Source organism: Myripristis murdjan, chromosome 23, assembly GCF_902150065.1.
Source record: "Myripristis murdjan chromosome 23, fMyrMur1.1, whole genome shotgun sequence".
Lineage (NCBI taxonomy): Eukaryota > Metazoa > Chordata > Actinopteri > Holocentriformes > Holocentridae > Myripristis > Myripristis murdjan.
Window position 1 is genome coordinate 338,548 of NC_044002.1, and position 19,288 is coordinate 357,835.

Consider the following 19,288-nt stretch of genomic DNA (forward strand, 5'->3'; position numbering starts at 1 on the left):
CACTTCCTCTTACTCTTCCTGTTTTTTCTACTCCAGCAGTTCCTCTTACTGATCTTAAATTTTATGCTACCCCTGCTGAATTGAAACTTTGGGCCCAACATGGTTGTAAACAGATTGATGGTGTGTGGCGTGGGCCGGATAACAAACCCTGCCTGCCCAAGAAGTTTTTTCACTGTTTCTGTAAGTTGACACATGGGTTGGATCATGTGTCAAAAGGAGGGATGTGTACAGCAGTTCAAAAACACTGGTACACAAAAGGTTTTACACCAGCTGCAGCAGACTTCTGTAGTAGGTGTGTCATCTGCGCCAGAAACAACACAGGCAGAGGAGAACAAACACCACACATAGGAGCGCACCCACCAACGACCTGACCATTTGAACACATCATGCTTGATTTCATTGAACTGACACCATGCGAAAGTAAGAAGTACTGTTTGGTCATAATTGATATATTCTCAAAATGGATTGAAGTTTTTCCTGCAAAACATGCCACAGCGTCAACGGTGGCCAAAGCCCTGCTGACAGAAATAATTCCAAGATGGGGGATTCCCTCCAAAATCTCATCTGACAATGGATCTCGTTTTGTGAATGAAGCTCTTACACAACTCTCAGAGCAACTCAAATTTGACTTGAAAACACACTGTGCTTATCACCCACAGTCTGGGGGAGCAGTGGAGAGAGCTAATGGGATACTAAAAAACAAACTCACCAAATGTTGTGAAGACACAGGCTTGACATGGGTTAAAGTTCTGCCTATCGTACTGATGTACATGAGAATGCGTGCCTGCGGTCCTCTTAATCTCTCTCCATTTGAGATTCTTTTTGCAGCCCCACCCAATGTTGGAATGGGACCCCCAGGACCGGAGATGGACACCACCCTCTGCAAAGACCAACTGGTAACGTATTGTATGTCTCTAACCAGATCTCTTTGTGATGTCAGGAAACAGGTCCGGGACGCCCAGCCCCAGAAGGCGAGCACCCCACTCCACACCATCCAGCCCGGTGATTGGATCGTGATCAAGAACCACAGGAGGAAGAACTGGCGTTCCCATCGGTGGACAGGACCCTACCAGGTGTTGCTGACCACCCACACGGCTGTGAAGGTTGCTGAAAGGACGACTTGGGTCCACGCCAGCCACTGCAGGAAGGTGCCAGAACCGGAACCGGCTGGTCCTGAGACGACGAGAGCAAGTCCGACGGCTCAGTAAGGTGGTTCTCCCCTTACTGCCGCTGCAACTGACCACAGACGGTTATTGGACGAACTTCGACAGGAGCTGATCAGCTGTGAAATTGCACTAAGGTGGAAACCCTGCGGTGTTAACAAAGCCTTGTGCATTTCCCACCACACGCACACACACACACACCCACAGACTTTTGCCTGACCACTGGTGAGTGGTTGAAGACATCACACACACCTAAAAGACTTTCTCTGCCACACCTACAGACTTTTGACACGACACTCATCGTTTGATTCAGAGATGGAACCCAACCGTCGTTGGAACCCTTTCAGGAACATGGGTGGTATGCGTTGCACCATAACTACCCTGTGCCTCCTGTCCCTGATCACAGTGACCCTGATACTACTCATATGTCAATCTCCCCGCCCTTCTTCCCACGCCCTGCCCACACGGGCGTGGGTTACTATTCAGGTTATCGTGAAGACGTCCACTGGGGCGACTGCCCGTGGCACACGGGGACAGATGACTGGGGTTACACCATGTCATCCTGTCCTGACCTCCATAAGCGTTTGTTCCTGATAAAGTCGCCTATGCCCCCCAACTGCGGTCCAGGCGAGTGTAATCCCCTGCTAATTACCCTCAAAAATCCACAACTTTGTGACTCCGGTAATTACAGACTATACGCCTGGCTTTCAGGCACGGATCCCTTTGGTGGGATTGTTATCAAAGTCATCCCTAAACCTGCTTCTCCCCCTGCTGCTCAAAATGCTACTGCTGACGACACTGATGGACCAGTGACTTACTTATCCAACCTGACATTTTCTGACATATTGACCCTGGAAACTGGACTGACTACTGACAATGAATGGTTGCGATGGATAGAGTACACAGCTAAACAACAGAACCGTAGTAATTGCATAGTATGCTCCAGTCCCAAGCCCCGACTCGGCACTGTCCCTTTTGCACTTGATCCTGAAACCGATCCCGTTGGTTTGCAATGTATCTTGCAGATGTTCCACAGATCCTATAGTACTGGCCATTGCGCTTCGCTGTCTTTGTTGTTTCCCCGTCTGAAACGTGATGGTAAAGGCCTTCCCTTTTCTGTTGCTGCATGTAAGGGTAATTACACCTGTTTCATGAGAACTGGGTCTGGCACAAACGTGACTACCTTCCCGCCAAGCTACTGTTCCTCCGTGATAAATATCACCTCCGACACTGGCAATTACTCATCCAGTTGGTTCTTAAATCACAATGTTAGTAGAACTGATGTGTGGTGGCTCTGCGGAGATCTTTCATTGAGACCTAGACTCCCCAAGGACTGGACTGGCTCCTGCGCTTTGACTCAGCTTCTTATACCTTTTATGATTCTGCCTAACACTGACCTGTCTGACCTTGCCAACCCCTCTTTGCCCCATGGCCTTCTTCACCGCCTTAAGCATTCTGCCCCCGGCGGAACTTTTGACAACACAGTTTATATTGACTCAATTGGTGTCCCACGAGGTGTTCCAAATGAATATAAGGCTAGAAACCAGATTGCAACACGTTTTGAGTCGCTCTTCTTTTGGTGGTCTACAATCAATAAAAATGTTGACTGGATAAATTATCTGTACTACAATCAACAGCGCTTTGTCAGTTACTCTGAGATGCAATCAAAGGTTTGGCTGAACAGGTAGAAGCCACCTCCCTCATGACCTGGCAGAACCGTATGGCCCTAGACATGCTTCTTGCTGAGAAAGGCGGTGTGTGCAAAATGTTTATTTTAGGTTTGGGATGATCTGGGCTAGGTAAGAGGTAGAGTGGGGGTAGGGAGAAAGGGTTCGGGTCGTAGGAGTCGCGGGGGGGCTTTTGGGCCGCGTGGCTGAACCTGTTGCCCGGGACTGGAATACAGGCTCCGCCAACCATGGTCCGATTGGCCCCCTGAAGAGGGTCTCACTTGTTGGTGGGTAGTCTGATATGAGGTTATGTGGGCGTAACTGACTCCCGGGACTGGGTCTCAGAAACTGCTCACCTGGGTCCTGTCGTCGCGTTCGTTTTCAATGTTGCTGAGTAGCCTGCATCTGATTCCCTGTACTGGGTCTCAGTTTAGGTGGTAGGTACTTGTCCTATTTTTGGATTGTTATAGGTTTGACAGAATATTGCTCTTTAGGCGCTTTGTTACTAAGCAGAGGATTATATGCCTGTACTTACGCACCCATGCATGCCCCACACATAAGTGTGTGTGTGCGTGCCTGTGTGCCGTCAATACACGCATACCGCCCTCCATTTTGGATTCCTAAATTTGGGTTGACTATGGAACATTTCATCAGTAGTGTCACCACAGAATCATCGAGGGTTTCGGCCGTTTACACACTAGACCATCTCCTCCGTGGAGGCCAGCTGGTTAGGGTTAGGGTTAGGATTAGGGTTAGGGTTAGGGTTAGCAACCTCTTGTGGCCGCTTGCTATTGAGCAAGTGGGCGGAGTCAAACGTTTAGCTCCGCCCACGTTGAGCCAGTCCTCGATCTGCGGACTGCAGTCAGGGCTTACTCTGACCATTGGTCTGGTGAATGGCAGTCGTTAGAGTCAAGTGAAACCCTGGTGAACGACGATCGTTGAGAGTCGTCTGAGGTTAATTTGTTGAACCTCCTGGGTACCGATGAAAGGGCAACATTATAAATCGGAGATAGGTGGTGCCGCAGACAACCTCCCCTGTTGAGGGATGGTTTTTCCACTTTCACATATATGGCTTCTTTTACTCCTCTCTCAAACCATTTGTCCTCCCTGTCCAAAAATCTTAACATTTCTGTCTTCAAAGGAGTGTGCCTTTTCCTTTAGCTGTGAATAGACAGCTGAGACTGGACCTGAGGAGTTCGCCCGTCTGTGTTGGGCCATGTGTTTGTTGAGTGGTTGTTTTGTTTCGCCAGTGTATAAGTTTTGTTTCGCCAATGTATAACTCCTTGAAGGCAAGGACTTATACATTGTTTCGCCAATGTATAACTCCTTGAAGGCAAGGACTTATACATTGTTTCGCCAATGTCCTTGAAGGACTTGAATCAGACAGCACCAACTTCAGGAGTAGCCAAATCAACAATTTGGTATGGCCCAAAAAAGAAGGAATGCACTGGTAAGCTCAGCAACACCAAAAGGTCTCAAAGACCACAGAATACATCTAAAGTGGATCACAGAAGAATTCTTTCCCTGGTGGAAAAAAAACACCATTCACAACATCTAGGTACTTCAAAAACATTCTTTTGGAGGGAGAACTTAGAAGACCTGTCACTGTACAATGTACAACGAAATTCTGTTCGGTATATCCTCGGCAGACAAGCTCAAACAGACAACAACCAGTAAAAGTAGACAAATAACACAATAAAAGAATGAGTATAAAAATATAAAAATAGCATGTACCCTCTAGATATTATGGATATTTTACTTCACACAGCGCACGGTTTGGGCCACACTCTGCGCTGGGTACTGCGCAGAGAGGCGCAGACAGGCACAGAGCAGCGTGTACGTGCCTGCAGAGTAAGGCGCACGCATGCGCATCATGCACGTATGTGGCACTGGTTGCTACATGACCGAAACAGACATTAGGAAGTAGTTTTCCGTTCTGGCATACTTTTTCTCCGGAGGACAATACTGCAGCTTCGGATGAACCATGTAAGTAGGCAAATACATTCTTTAATTTATGTATTAGCTGAACTAATGCTTCTTAATAAACTGTTACATGAATGAAGGCTGTATTTTTTCTCATTTCATCTGATTTCACCTGTTACCTGTTGTGTGTGTGACTTCACATGGAATTTTGTAATAAATGTATGACTATACTGCATTGTCTTTGCAAGAGTAGTGCATATCTCATGATGTCAATCATCTAGATTTCTAAATACGTACACCAGTTTTTAAACACACCTGGTATTCCCAAATTGCTGGATATCTCTCTCCATGATTGGACTTTTTTAATGAGATCCTGGTAGGACTGTAGTCTGGTGTCCCACAGCTCTGCACACAGAGAGACAGGCATAATGATGCTTTCCTCCATTGTTGTTTTGCCATTCTGCCAAAATCCGTCTATTTTTTTCCCCCAATTCCAATATTCTCTCCTATTGGACGCGCCGTGGTGACATCACAGGGCGCTGTGCCCAAGTTAAAAATTTAGTTAGCGCTAGCCCCGCTAGCTGTAATGTCAATACTTATTTTAGAGACGCCTCATGCATCATGTTTTTAGGAGAGGTAATCTTATTAAGGGGATGTGAGCTCCTCCTGGTTCACTGTACTTCATTGTACTTCCAATCTGCAGTTTGTATTTTTTTTTTTTTTAAATTAAACAGCTGCTTCACACTCGCCCTGCACTTCAGTTTGCATTTGGCCCTTCAGCTGCAGAGTCAGGTAGAAGATTTTGTCTATCAACAAAGTGATGATTTGGCTGGTTTGATGCAGACAAAAGCAGCCATCTCTGAATGTGGCCTGAGCGACTGGATCTCAAAACACATTGAGGATGCATTGCTGCTGTTTACACCTATAATTAGAGGTGTCAGCTTGTAATCAGATCACTCAGGACAAATGTTAATACCAGGTGGAAAAAGGGTCAAAGATACAAGGAAGGACTAAAAACTGTAACAAGTCTCTGTAACAAAGGATGGTGATAATGCTCCGAATAGTTGTAATTCACCAATAAAAAGGAAGAAGAGCAACAGGAAGAAGATATCCTAAACAAGAATGCAAAATAAGCAAATGGTAAGCTCCTTTGGTATCCAAGAATAGAGAATTATATGATAAAAGCCTTTCAGATTCCACAGTGAGTTTCCATTGAAAATACAGTCTTGTATTTACAGAGTAGTTTCTGTGGCATTAAGTAGGCAAGCTATGACAGCATTGCTTGTAAGCCAACTTCTCTTCATCAACATCTGTCTGTTGTGTAGTGGAGGTGACAGATAACTAAAGCTGTTTGTTCAATTTCATTTAGGTATCCAAATTTTTCTGAGTCTGAGTGAATACTTTTGGTGTTGGAAAAAAATTTAGGCCAATATTTTATACTTTTATATGCCATTTATTTGCATTAGCAATTATAACTAGCCAAAGCATTCTTACATCTATAGAATACAGGTCTACTGAAAAGATTGCACTTTATGTTGTAGCTTGATATGAGGCTGTTTTCAGTTTGAAGATGAGCTTTGCACATTTAAGTAAACTTTATACACACATGCCTGGATCATTTCATCAGATATGCTGTGTTGTTCTAAGTGCAATCACCAATCTGGAATATTACATAAACCATAGGACTACTTCACAGCTTTGGGTGGTTTTCTAAACATAATAAAGGTTGATGAAGCTAAGTCATTCTGTTTCCTAAAAGTCTGATATTCTCTGAGATTAAAGTGGTAAATTTACTTGAAAAAAACTCACAAATTTACTTGAAAAAACTCAGAAAAACACTTTTTCTTCAGTTTTTTATTCAAGGAACCACATGGCTTCACTTTGCAAGGTTGGATCAACCACACACTGCAGACGCTGCCACTTGTCCTGGATGTATAAACTTACTATGTATCATGCTTGCAGTTGATGACCTAATAAAATTAATCAAATTATATTTTGAAATTGTTTTGTTCTGTAAACTAATCCTATCCAAGGCAGACACATATAGTGAAGAAAAAGACAGCAAGTGTTGCTGTGTGTAGATTTATAAGCTGGTTGATGTGCACCCACAGTAAATGAAGTTGTGACATTCTCCTCTGTCCAGTGCTTCATTTCTTTTCCAAACTTTAACACAAATATACAACAGCAATCAGACTTAGAAGGAGCAACAAGGAGGTACATGGAATTTAACTGAAAATCACAATATTCAAACATCCGGACAAGGGCTGTCCCAATTAATCAACTTAATTGATTACATCAGTGACGTAAATATGTCAACATGTCCAACATACCGTCAAGTTGTTGTCGATTACGTCGATTACACAATTTACGCAAACAGCATACAGCAGACGTTGACGTTCATGAACAGAAGTGGAAAAAAATGGCAGAGGCTCCAGGTCCAAGTGTTTCAGACAGAGAAGAAGGCACCAGTGGCGCCATGAAACAGCCAAAAAGATGGTCAAAGACATCAAAAGTGTGGAGATATTTTAAAGAGAAGCCAAATGACTTGGTCGTCTGCAGCCTTTGCAAGATGGAGATGGCATACCACAGCAGCACAGCAGCACCACAGCGATGAACAAGCACCTGAAGCGGTGACATCCCGGTGTGCTGCTGGAGGACGAAAGAAAGCAAAAAGCTGGGCATTCGTAAATCTAACTAACTAATTACCAACTAACACAAATCTACGGTAACATGGTAGCATGAATGAGTTAAAGCAACACTAGGTAACTTTGACTGCACCCAGCTGCTTTGTTAATATGTCGCACATAACAGCAATTTTAGTAAAACCGGGTCATATTTTATGGAGATGATGTCTAGAAGTGTTTTTGTAATATTCGTCAACCAAAAAAAAACAAAAAACAAAAAAAACGCTAGATTACTTGAAAAATTTATCGTTTGACTAATCTTTTAGGACAGCCCCAATCCAGTCATTGAAGAAACATTGCCATGACTTGGGCCTGTTCCTGAAAAAAACAATATATTGATTTGGATGAGGTGATAGAGGATGAGTTTTCTTTCTTGTAAATTTGTAACTTCATAATCTCATATTTTCTTTTTCTCATAAATTTGTGAGTTTTTTTCTCAGAATATTAACTCTCCTCTCCCGGCTCTGTAATTTTTTTTTCTTCCTAAAATGACCCTAACACACCATCACAGCCAACTGAATAGGAATGAAACCAAAAGACTTAATTTAGTGCCCCCTTTGAATCCCTTTCCCTAACTCATAAATCAGAAACTGAGCTGTTATTGACTAAAACTTGAATTTTAACAACTACACTGAGACCTTCACAAAATCAGCCTATTATCATCTTAAAAACATATCAAGAATAAAAAAAAACTCATGTCCAGACAAGACTTAGAAGGACTTATTCATGCGTTCATTGTTAGAAGACTCGACAACTGTAACAGGGTTTAAAAAATGGTTTATCTAGAACAGTAGGCAGCTACAACTCATCCAGAATGCTGCAGCCTTCTAAATGTTGACAGAGATAAAACAAAGGCAGGTAAATTATTGTTTTGCTTCTGCCCCTACATTTTTTTTTTTTTACCAATGCCTTTTGTTGAATTCAGGGTTTCCCACCTTCTCCAGTCCTCTTTCTTCTTTTTCTTTCTTTTTTTTTTTTTAAATCGAATTGTATATGTAATTATTTACTTACTCATTTTAACTTCAGTGTAATATAAGTCATAAAAAGGTTTATAACCCTGACTGGCACTGATTTTCATGCCTTGTCATTTTAGTGTGGCAACTGTTAACCTGACAATGTAAGGGCAGTCACAGCATCAGTATGTAATCAGTCATTCAGTCTGGGAGACAAAGGAAGGCTGCAACAAGGACTGCTTTCACCATTTTCTCACTGTAACAAACACCAAAGTTGTTGTTATAAAAATGAAGTAATATAAAATGTACTTTTGTTTCTTATATTGCATACAGCAATCTGACAAAGGCTATGACAGCATAATGTTTATAGCACAAAACAAATAACATCAGTCCTACATGTTAGTGGGTCAGAGAGATATAAAGTTTTTTGGCAAAAGCATTTAATTCTTCTGAACACATAGAATATTTCTGCCACGCCAGAAAAAGAAATATGTACCAGTATCACGTTATAATGTGAAAAGTTTATTGTTGTAACAAGATGTTTTTCACGTTATAACAAGATATTTTCACATTCTGATGTTTTTTTTTCACATTATTACAAGATATTCTAATATCCTCAGACACAGGAGTTGGTCAGACACAGGAGTTCTTTCAGCACCAGACTGATCGCACCACAATGCACCACAGAGCGACACAGGAAATCATTCCTGCCTGTGGCCATCAAACTGTACAACTCCTCACTCTGAGTGTCAGACACTCTGAGTCAGTGGGCTGGCCCCATAAACGAACACTTGTGCAAATTCCCTCTGTGCAATAATCCATATTCAATACCATACTTATGTGTAATAACCTGTGCAATAATCCATATTCAATACCATACTTAGGTGCAATAACCTATAGTGCAATAACTCCTGTCCATGTTTGCACTTGTACATATATTTTTTCTTTCTTTTTATTCTCTGTATATTTATATTTATATTCCTTTCTTTATTTTTCTTGACTAATTGCTCTTTTTACTTTACACTTTGAGTGGGAGTTGTTATTGTAACAAAAAGTAATTTCCCCCTGGGGATCAATAAAGTATTCTGATTCTGATTCTGATTCTGATATTGTCAGGTCCCATCGTGTGTAGTGTCTGTTTCCTGTTTTATTTTGAAAGTCTTGTCTCCCCTTGTGTTGTCGCTATCTTTACTTCCCCTTTGTTCTCTTCCTGCCTCTCGTAATTATTCCAATGTTTTTCACCTGTCTTGTTATCCCCTCTCCCTGTGTGTATATATACCTCCCTCTCCCAGTGTGTCTTTGGCCGCGTTCAGACTGCCAGCCCAAATCCGATTTTTAGCCCATCCAGATTGAAACTGGATGGCTCTTTGTGGCTCTAAGTGCAAAAATGGGCTCGGTAGCGCCACCTAGGCACACAAAGGCAGCCGCTGTGGCCCACAGGAATGTGATAGAAACACCAAACCATTGCCGAAATGTAGGTCTCATCAAGCCCTACAAATCACGCGCTGACACCCCGAACCTAAAACCAACAGGAAGTCCGCAATTTGCGTTGGAATGTTCACGTTCTCGCCCAAAATTCCGCTTTGAACAAAATCTATCTCCTCCCAGGGCGTAAATGGCAGCGGCTTGAAAATTTAACAGATGACAGAGGCCACAGTGCTGAACAAAAGTTGCTAAAGACTCCGTCATTACTCGATTCGTTTGGATTTTATAAGCCCTCAAAGTCGGAGTGGCCAGAGCCAAAACCTCATTTTTTCCCATGGAGTTTGGTGTAAAGAGGCTGACACTTGGCACTAATTAAGCCCCTGGAGTCTAAAGTAAAAGTCTGACAGCTTGAAAACTATGCAGATGGAAAGAGGACAAAAATTCCTACAAAAATATGTAGTTTTGATGTGGATTGGACCAAGTTTGTGGGAGCTGTGAAGAGTTTTCAAACGTTTTTGACCCTGGTGTGCTCTGCTCTGCACTCTGCCTGGACATGTGACTCACTCTAGCTGCCTCAGGAATGCGCAATACACACCCATTGTAAGAGCTCAGAGGGAGCAGAAAACACTCTCAAACTAAAACTGCCATAACTCAAAAACGGTAAAAGATAGCAAAATCATGTAAATGGGAGATTTATAGATCCAAGTCTCGTGACTCGTTTAAACTTTGAATCAAGTTTGTCACTTAAACGGTGACCGAGCTGTGACACCTCAAAAAGGGGTGGGTTTTCTGGATTTCTCCATTAGATTGAATGAGGATTTCTCTGTCTGCCTGCATTTTGGCGAGGGCCCGTCCAACGCTGCTTGCAGCTTTAATTTGAGTTTGTCTCTGGATAGATATCTATTTTTTGCATTTTAAGTTGAATTATTTTGTGGCATAGTTTAATTTCATTTTCTTATTTACCATACCATGGCAACGGCGGCGCATATGCATGCAGCAGCTGGTGGCTCCCTCAATTTCAGCAAAAAGAGGAGCGATTCTCCCGTTTTTATTGCTGAGAATCGTATCACTTGTGGGTGTATTACTTATGACAGTAATACACTCGTCAATATCAGAAGAGGAAGTGCAAAAATTGCATTGAGTGCCGCGGACCTTGAGACGATATCTGCTCTCGGCATCTCAAGATCCGACAACCAAAACATTCTGACCAGACATCATTGCAAGCGGTGTGGTCGACCCAGGAAGAGAGGGAAACGAGCCGGGGTAAGACTTAAGCTAAGAAGGCTTGGACCCAAGGCTGTCCCACTACCCAGCCTACTCCTGGCAAATGTCCGGTCGCAGGAGAATAAAATGGATGAGATAAGGCTCAGGCTGACCCAGCAGAATGAAACCAGGAACTGCGGTGCTCTCATCCTCACAGAGACGTGGCTCCATAACAATATACTGGATGAGGCTTTAGCACTGGACGGGCGGAGCCTGTTCCGGACCGACAGAACACAAGACTCCGGTAAGACGAGAGGGGGCGGGCTCTGTGTGTACATCAATGATGCTTGGTGCACAGGTGCAGTCAGAGTGGATGGAAAATGTTCACCTGACATTGAGTTTTTACTGCTGAGATGTCAGCCATATTACCTGCCTAGAGAATTCACCAGTGTGTTTGTTGCTGCTGTTTACATTCCACCGGATGCAAATTCAAAAAATGCAATCCAGGAATTGTATGAGGTCATCAGCAGTCACATGACAAAACAGCCAGATGCTGTTATTATTGTTGCCGGGGATTTTAATCAAACAGACCTCAGAACTGTTCTGCCAAGATTCCACCAGCATGTCCACATCTCCACCAGAGGAAACAACACACTGGACCATGTGTACACCAATGTTCCTGGCAGCTACAGAGCCCTCCCTCATCCTCATTTTGGCCAGTCAGACCACATCTCCCTGCTTCTCCTCCCTACCTACATCCAGCTGACAAAAAGGGTCAAACCAACTGTAAAAACAGTTAAGGTTTGGACAGACGAAGCTGCAGCGGCTCTACAGGACTGTTTTGAATGCACAGAATGGCAGATGTTCGGGGATGCTGCTACCCAGGAGAACCATATTGACCTTGAAGAATACGCATCATCAGTGACATCATACATCAGCAAATGTGCTGATGATGTGGTAAAAATAAGGACAGTTAAATCATTCCCAAATGAGAAAGCCTGGATGAATGGAGAGGTGAGAGCTCTATGTAGAGCCAAAAAAGCTGCCTTCAAGTCAGGTGACAAAGAAGCCTACAACACTGCCAGAGCAAAACTGAAAGCTGGCATCAAGGAGGCAAAGTGAAGGCATCAGCAGAGACTGGAGAGAGACCTCAACACCAACAACAGCAAAGACTTGTGGCAGGCGGTCAAAAGTGTGACAGGCTACAAAAGCAGGAGCGCTCCCATCATGTGTGAGGCCACGTTACCAGACGAGCTAAACACATTTTATGTTCGCTTTGACCTCCTCAACAGGGAGTCAGCTGTAAAGTCTACTCCGCCTCCAGAGGACCGGCCACTGTCAGTATCCACAGTGGATGTGAGGAAAGTCCTGCTGAAAGTGAATATGAGTAAAGCTGCTGGGCCTGACAACATCCCTGGCCGTGTACTAAAAACATGTGCCAACCAGCTAGTAGATGTCATTACTGACATTTTCAACATATCGCTGTCACAGGAGAGTGTTCCCACCTGCTTCAAGACAGCCACCATCATCCCTGTGCCTAAAAAGTCTGCAGTGTCTGATCTAAATGACTACTGCCCTGTGGCACTCACCCCCATCCTGATGAAGTGCTTTGCGAAACTGGTTCTCCAGCACATAAAGAACAACATCCCTGCCAGTCTGGACCCTCAGCAGTTTGCATTCAGAACCAACAGATCCACAGAGGATGCCATCTCCACTGCTCTCCACTCAGTCTTCACTCACCTTGAGAAAAGCAACACCTACACCAGAATGCTGTTTGTTGATTTCAGCTCAGCTTTCAACACAATCTCCCCCATGAAGCTGATTGGAAAACTGAACACTCTGGGCATCAGTACCACTCTCTGCAAGTGGATACTGGACTTACTCACAAACAGACCCCAGTCAGTTCGGATTGGCAGTCTCTCCTCCTCCACTCTAGTGCTCAACACCGGAGCGCCCCAGGGCTGTGTGCTCAGCCCCCTCCTGTTCACGCTGTACACCCATGACTGCAACCCCCGACATGGAGAGAACTCTATTGTGAAGTTTTGCGGATGACACCACCATCATCGGCCGGATTTCCAACAATGATGAGTTTTCATATCGGGAGGAAATCAACCATCTTGCAGAATGGTGCACAGACAACAACCTTCTGTTCAACGTCAGCAAAACCAAAGAGCTGATTGATTGATTTTAGAAAAAAGGAGGCAAAGACACACAGCCCTGTCTACATCAGTGTAGCTGAGGTGGAGCAGGTGAGCAGTTTTAAGTTCCTGGGAATCAACATAACAGAGAACCTGACATGGACTTCACATATCTCTGCCCTGGTTAAAAAAGCTCAGAAACGGCTGTATTTCTAAGGAAAATTAAGAAAGCAAAATTCCCACGCCAAGTTCTTGTCAGCTTCGACAAAGGAGCGATTGAAAGCATCCTGACTGGAAACATCACAAACTGGCATGGGATGTGCACGGCCCAGGACAGGAAGACTCTGCAACGAGTGATTAAAACTGCCCAAAACATCATTGGCACCCATCTACCAAGCATCAGTGATATCGGGGAGGTGAGGTGCCTGCGCAGAGCCAAAAGGATCCTAAAAGACAACAGCCACCCCAGCCACAGCCTGTTCACCCTGCTGCCGTCAGGCAAAAGATACAGAAGCATTCACTGCCGTACCACCAGACTACAGAGCAGCTTCTTCCCTCAGGCTGTGAGACTACTTAATGCACCATCTGAACTCCTCCAGGCTTAATAATTCTATTTTCTAAACAATCAATCAATTAATCAATCAAGAGGGAACCAAATTTTAATTTCACTATACAACCTGTTGTATAATGACAAATAAACTTCCTTGTATCCTTGTATCCTTATTTGATCTAAAAGGGACAGTGTACAGCTCAAACATATACTGTATGTCACTATTTGATGCCATATCTTGCTTTGTTTTTTGTTGACACTACAATAAATATGTTTTTTGAAGAATAGTTTGATGTAGTTGGACACTGTACGGCAAATTTCAAAGGAGCGTAAGAGAGAAAGAGGGAGGTACAGTTGTGCCAGACAGCAATTTTTTCATGTCCCCCTCCAACAATTAGTCTCAGAAATTTTGCTGTTTATGGTCCCCCCAATAATGAAATGGGATTTTTGCCCCTGGACACACCTTCTCATTCAATGTTATTTCTTTATTTTTACTACTTTCTACGTTGTAGATACATACTGGAGACATCAAATATGCGAAGCAAGATATATGGAATTGTGTAGCAAAGAAAAAGTCAGGTTGGTACACAGCTGACAGCCCTATTTGACAACTGTTAGAATTCATATTATGGCAAGAACCAATCAGCAAAGTAAAGAGAAATGACAGTCCATCATTACTTTAAGAACTGAAGGTCAGTCAGTCCGGAAAATTGCAAAAACTTTGAATGTGTCCCCAAGTGCAGTCCCAAAAACCATCAAGCGCTTCAACAAAACTGGCTTACATGAGGACAACCCCACGAAAGGAAGAGTCATCTCTGCTGCTGAGTATAAGTTCATCCGAGTCACCAGCCTCAGAAATCGCAAGTTAACAGCACCAAATAGCTGCCAAGAAACCACTACTAAGGAAAAGCAACAAGCAGAAGAGATTTGTCTGTGCCAAGAAACAAAAGAAATGGACATTAGACCAGTGGAAATCTGTGCTTTGGTCTGATGAGTCCAAATTTGAGATCTTTGGTTCCACCTGTCGTGTCTTTGTGCGACGCAGAAAAGGTGAACGGATGGATTCCACATGCCTGGTTCCCACTGTGAAGCATGGAGGAGGAGGTGTGATGGTGTGGGGGTGTTTTGCTGGTGACACTGTTGGGGATTTATTCAAAATTGAAGGCACACTGAACCAGCATGGCTACCACAGCATCCTGCAGCGACATGCCATTCCATCCAGTTTGCCTTTAGTTGGACCATCATTTATTTTTCAACAGGACAATAACCCCAAACACACCTCCAGGCTGTGTAAGGGCTATTTGACCAAGAAGGAGAGTGATGGAGTGCTGTGGCAGATGACCTGGCCTCCACAGTCACCAGACCTGAACCCAATCCAGATGGTTTGGGGTGAGCTGGACCGCAGAGTGAAGGCAAAGGGGCCAACAAGTGCTAAACACCTCTGGAAACTCCTTCAAGACTGTTGGAAAACCATTTCAGGTGACTACCTCTTGAAGCTCATGGAGAGAATGCCAAGAGTGTGCAAAGCAGTAATCAAAGCAAAGGGTGGCTATTTTGAAGAATCTCTAATATAAAACACGTTTTGAGTTATTTCACACTTTTTTGTTTACAATATAATTCCATATGTGTTCATTCATAGTTTTGATGCCTTCAGTGAGAATCTACAATGTCAATAGTCCTGAAAATAAAGAAAAAACATTAAATGAGATTAAATGAGAAGGTGTGTCCAAACTTTTGACTGGTAGTGTGTGTGTGTGTGTGTGTGTGTGTGTGTGTGTGTGTATCTATCTATCTATCAATATATACTATGAAATTTGGTGCCATTTGACATAGCAGCAAAAAAGCATGATTTTTCTAGATGAAACTGAAATATTTGAAATATTTACAAGTTATGGCCACAACACGTCATCATCAAGAAGTTAATTTATTATTTATTTCAGTAATTCAATTTAAAAAGTGAAGAAGAACTCTTATAGATAGATTCATTATACACAGACTGATATATTTCAAGTGTTTATTTCTTTTAATTTTGATGATTATAACTTACGGCTAATGAAAACCCAAAATTCAGTATCTCAGAAAATTAGAGTATTACTTAAGACAAATTAAAAAAAAAAAGGATTTTTAACACAGAAATGTTGGACTACTGAAAAGTAAGAACATGTACAGCACTAAATACTTGGTCAGGGCTCCTTTTCCATGAATTACTGCAGCAATGCGGTGTGGCATGGAGACTATCAGTCTGTGGCACTGCTGAGGTGTTATAGAAGCCCAGGTTGCTCTGATAGTGGCCTGAAGCTCTTCTGTGTTGCTGGGTCTAGTGTCTTGCATGTTCCTTTTCACAATATGCCATAGAGTCTCTACGGGGTCTAGGTCAGGTGAGTTTGCTGGTCAATCAAGCACAGGGATACCATGGTCCTTAAATCAGGTATTGGCACTTTTGGCAGTGTGGGCAGGTGCCAGGTCCTGCTGGAAAATGAAATCAGCATCTCCATAAAGCTGGTCAGCAGAGGGAAGCATGAAATGCTCTATAACTTGCTGGTAGATGGCTGCGCTCACCTTGGACCTAATAATACACAGTGGACCAACACCAGCAGCTGACATGGCTCCCCAAACCACCACTGACTGTGGAAACTTTACACTGGACCTCAAGCAACTTGGATTCTGTGCCTCTCCTCTCTTCCTCCAGACTCTGGGACTTTGATTTCCAAATGAAATGCAAAATTTACTTTCACCTGAAAAGAGGACTTAGAACACTGAGCAACCGTCCAGTCCTCTTTGTCCTTAGCCCAGGTAAGACACCTCTGACGTTGTCTCTGGTTCAAGAGTGGCTTGACACAAGGAATGTGACAGTTGTAGCCCATGTCCTGGATATGTCTGTGTGTGGTGGCTCTTGAAGCACTGACTCCAGCTGCAGTCCACTCCTTGTGAATCTCCCCCAAATTCTTGAATGGGCTTCATTTCACAATGCTCTCAAGGCTGCTGTTATCCCTGTTGCATGTGCACCTTTTTCTACCACATTTTTTCCTTCCATTCAACTTTCCATTAATGTGCTTAGATACAGCAGTCTGAACACCCAGCTTCTTTAGCAATGACCTTTGTGTTTTACCCTCCTTGTGCAGGGTGTCAATGATTGTCTTCTGGACAACTGTCAAGTCAGCAGTCTTCCCCATGATTGTGAAGTTACTGAACCAGACTGAGAAACCATTTAAAGGCTTAGGAAAAATTCGCGGGTGTTTTGAGTTAATTAGCTGATTAGAGTGTGACACCATGCGTCTCCAATATTGTAAGTTATAATCATCAAAATTAAAAGAAATAAACACTTCAAATATATCAGTCTGTGTGGAATGAATCTATATAAGTTTCACTTTTTAAATTTAATTACTGAAATAAATCAACTTTTTGATGATATTCTAATTTAATGAGATGCACCTGTATATCCAGAAGACACTGTGATCTTAAATTCCAAATGCAGAACCTTGGCTCCGCTTCTCCACTCACAATACAACTGTATGAAGCATGGCTGACAAGTTGGAGAAGGGAGGGCCATGTGTCTGCTGTGTGTGTGTCAGTGAGTATATGAGAGAGAGCAGCAAAATATATCAGTTAATACTTAAGATCTATACTACTGGCTGCAGAAGACAGAGGTATTTCTTTTTTGGCATAGTATTCACACTTCTGTAAATAACTCCCTCTCCCGTTTGTCCTATCATTACATATAGTCTTGTGTCCCAGTATGGGGAAACAGTAGTCTCTTCGTTTATATATCTCTTCTGCCTGTTACTTTGTGTGATATATGTCAGTGCTACAAGTTACTGTAAACCAGAGTCAGATTCCTTGTATGCATAAGCTCATTTGGCCAGTAACCCTGTGATGCACATAGTATTGGACACCTTATAATGCTCAACATGGGTCAGGAACGGCCCACATTGCCGATATAATTTAATACATAGCTGAATACTTCTTTGCCATATCTATGAAACCACTTTATTTAATAATTTAGTATTCCTGGTATTCATTGATTCTGTTGTTTTTGGAATATTCTAAATATTAAAACTTGGCATTTTACTTTGTGAATGAAAACAGTTTTTGTATTACTACCTCAAATGCGCCGACATAGGTCAATAATGACCACACACGGAATTGCGTGTTTTTCGTTTTTTTCTTTTTTCTTTTTTTTTTTTTTTTTTTGGTAACAAACGGTTTTCTTACTTTCGTTAAAACGATTGTTTTTGCAGGATGCTGACTTTTCCATCACTGTCAGATGATCAGATCAGATCAATTGTGATTATTATTTATAATTAGCAAGAATTCATTCTGGCGGAGAGGATATATGTTAAACAGATAGACGACATTCGGTATTTTAACCACTCAGTTGATTCTTAATGATGGGTTATTCAGGGTAAACACTCAAATGAAATAAACCTAAGAACAAAACATGAGTGACTGACCTCCATACCAGTGTGTTTCTCCAGGGCCCGCTTCACTTTGCCGTATGTTCCTCTGCCCAGCGTCTCTAGCAGTTCATACCGGTGTCTCAGGTTGTGTTTATGCTGATGTTTCTTAAAAACGCTGTTGGGCCGGCTGTCCTCTGGTACCCCGGCGCAGTCACCCACTCCAAGCATAGCGTGGTCCACAGATACCAGTGTGCCCTCCACCCAGGTGTTGATGCCCTGCTCGGCTCCTATGCTGGAGCACTGCAGCGCCTGCTCCCCCCCTGTCTCCATGTGGTCAGAAACACGCTTATAAATCAAACATGGCAATAACAAATCACTGAGCGCGTCGCACAGTGACACGCTGCTCTGATCTTGTCAAACACGCTGAGGAAGTGGTCTTGCATCCCAGTGTGTCTCCCCTCCACCCCACTGCGCTGAAAATACTCCTGCAGGATAGACAGTGTCACGTAGGTCCGCTCAACACCTGAGTTGTTTGTTCTGGTTTACACAGTAGCAGGTCCTTCGTACTCTATCAGATTGGAAAGGTATAGCCAAAGAGCTAGGAGAGCCCGGAGGCGGGGCTAAGTGTTCGTCATGCTGTAAGCTCTGTACGTCCGCGTGTCTGAGTGAGAGTAAGTATGAGAGAGAAAAACAGAGGGACAAATACTCTGACCCTTTTTATTTAAACGTGTTTATATAAAATGTATTACATTTTTAGTTGTTAAAAAAAAAAAAAAAAAAAAAAAAAAAAACTCTTAAATAAATAACTCTGGCCACCTGACGACGTGGCCAGAGTGACCAGCTGATGTGCTGCCAAAGATGAATAAAGTTTCATACTCCAGAGACAAACAAGACGCCGCATAAGAGAGTACGACTCAGTTGATTCAGGTATTGATGGCCATTTTGCAACGTGTTAAGGACATGATGATGATCGAGATGTTTTGTTTTTTGAGAATGATTTTTTACATAGAACAGTTTCATGTAAATACATGTATGTGTTCTGTAACCAGTTGAACAAAATAGCGATCCAACCCATGGCTAGTCCATTAAAGCTTTCACATTTGAGGACTTAAAAGACCAAACCACTGGTTTAGAATGTTTGACCTATTTGCTACAATTTACTCACATTGTAGACTGCAACAAACC

At 42.9% G+C, this 19,288-nt stretch overlaps 1 protein-coding gene across 1 annotated transcript in view; it reads right to left on the reverse strand.

The window, feature by feature from the left end:
* The window catches only part of LOC115355543 (NUAK family SNF1-like kinase 1), a 182,955-nt gene extending 164,367 nt beyond the window's left edge, over window positions 1-18,588 (reverse strand). Inside the window, exon 1 of the mRNA XM_030046400.1 lies at window positions 18,158-18,588. Within this exon, the coding sequence (XP_029902260.1) occupies window positions 18,158-18,433 (276 nt within the window). The 5' untranslated portion in view covers window positions 18,434-18,588. The remainder of the gene's footprint in view (window positions 1-18,157) is intronic.
* Between the last annotated feature and the right edge of the window lie 700 nt (window positions 18,589-19,288).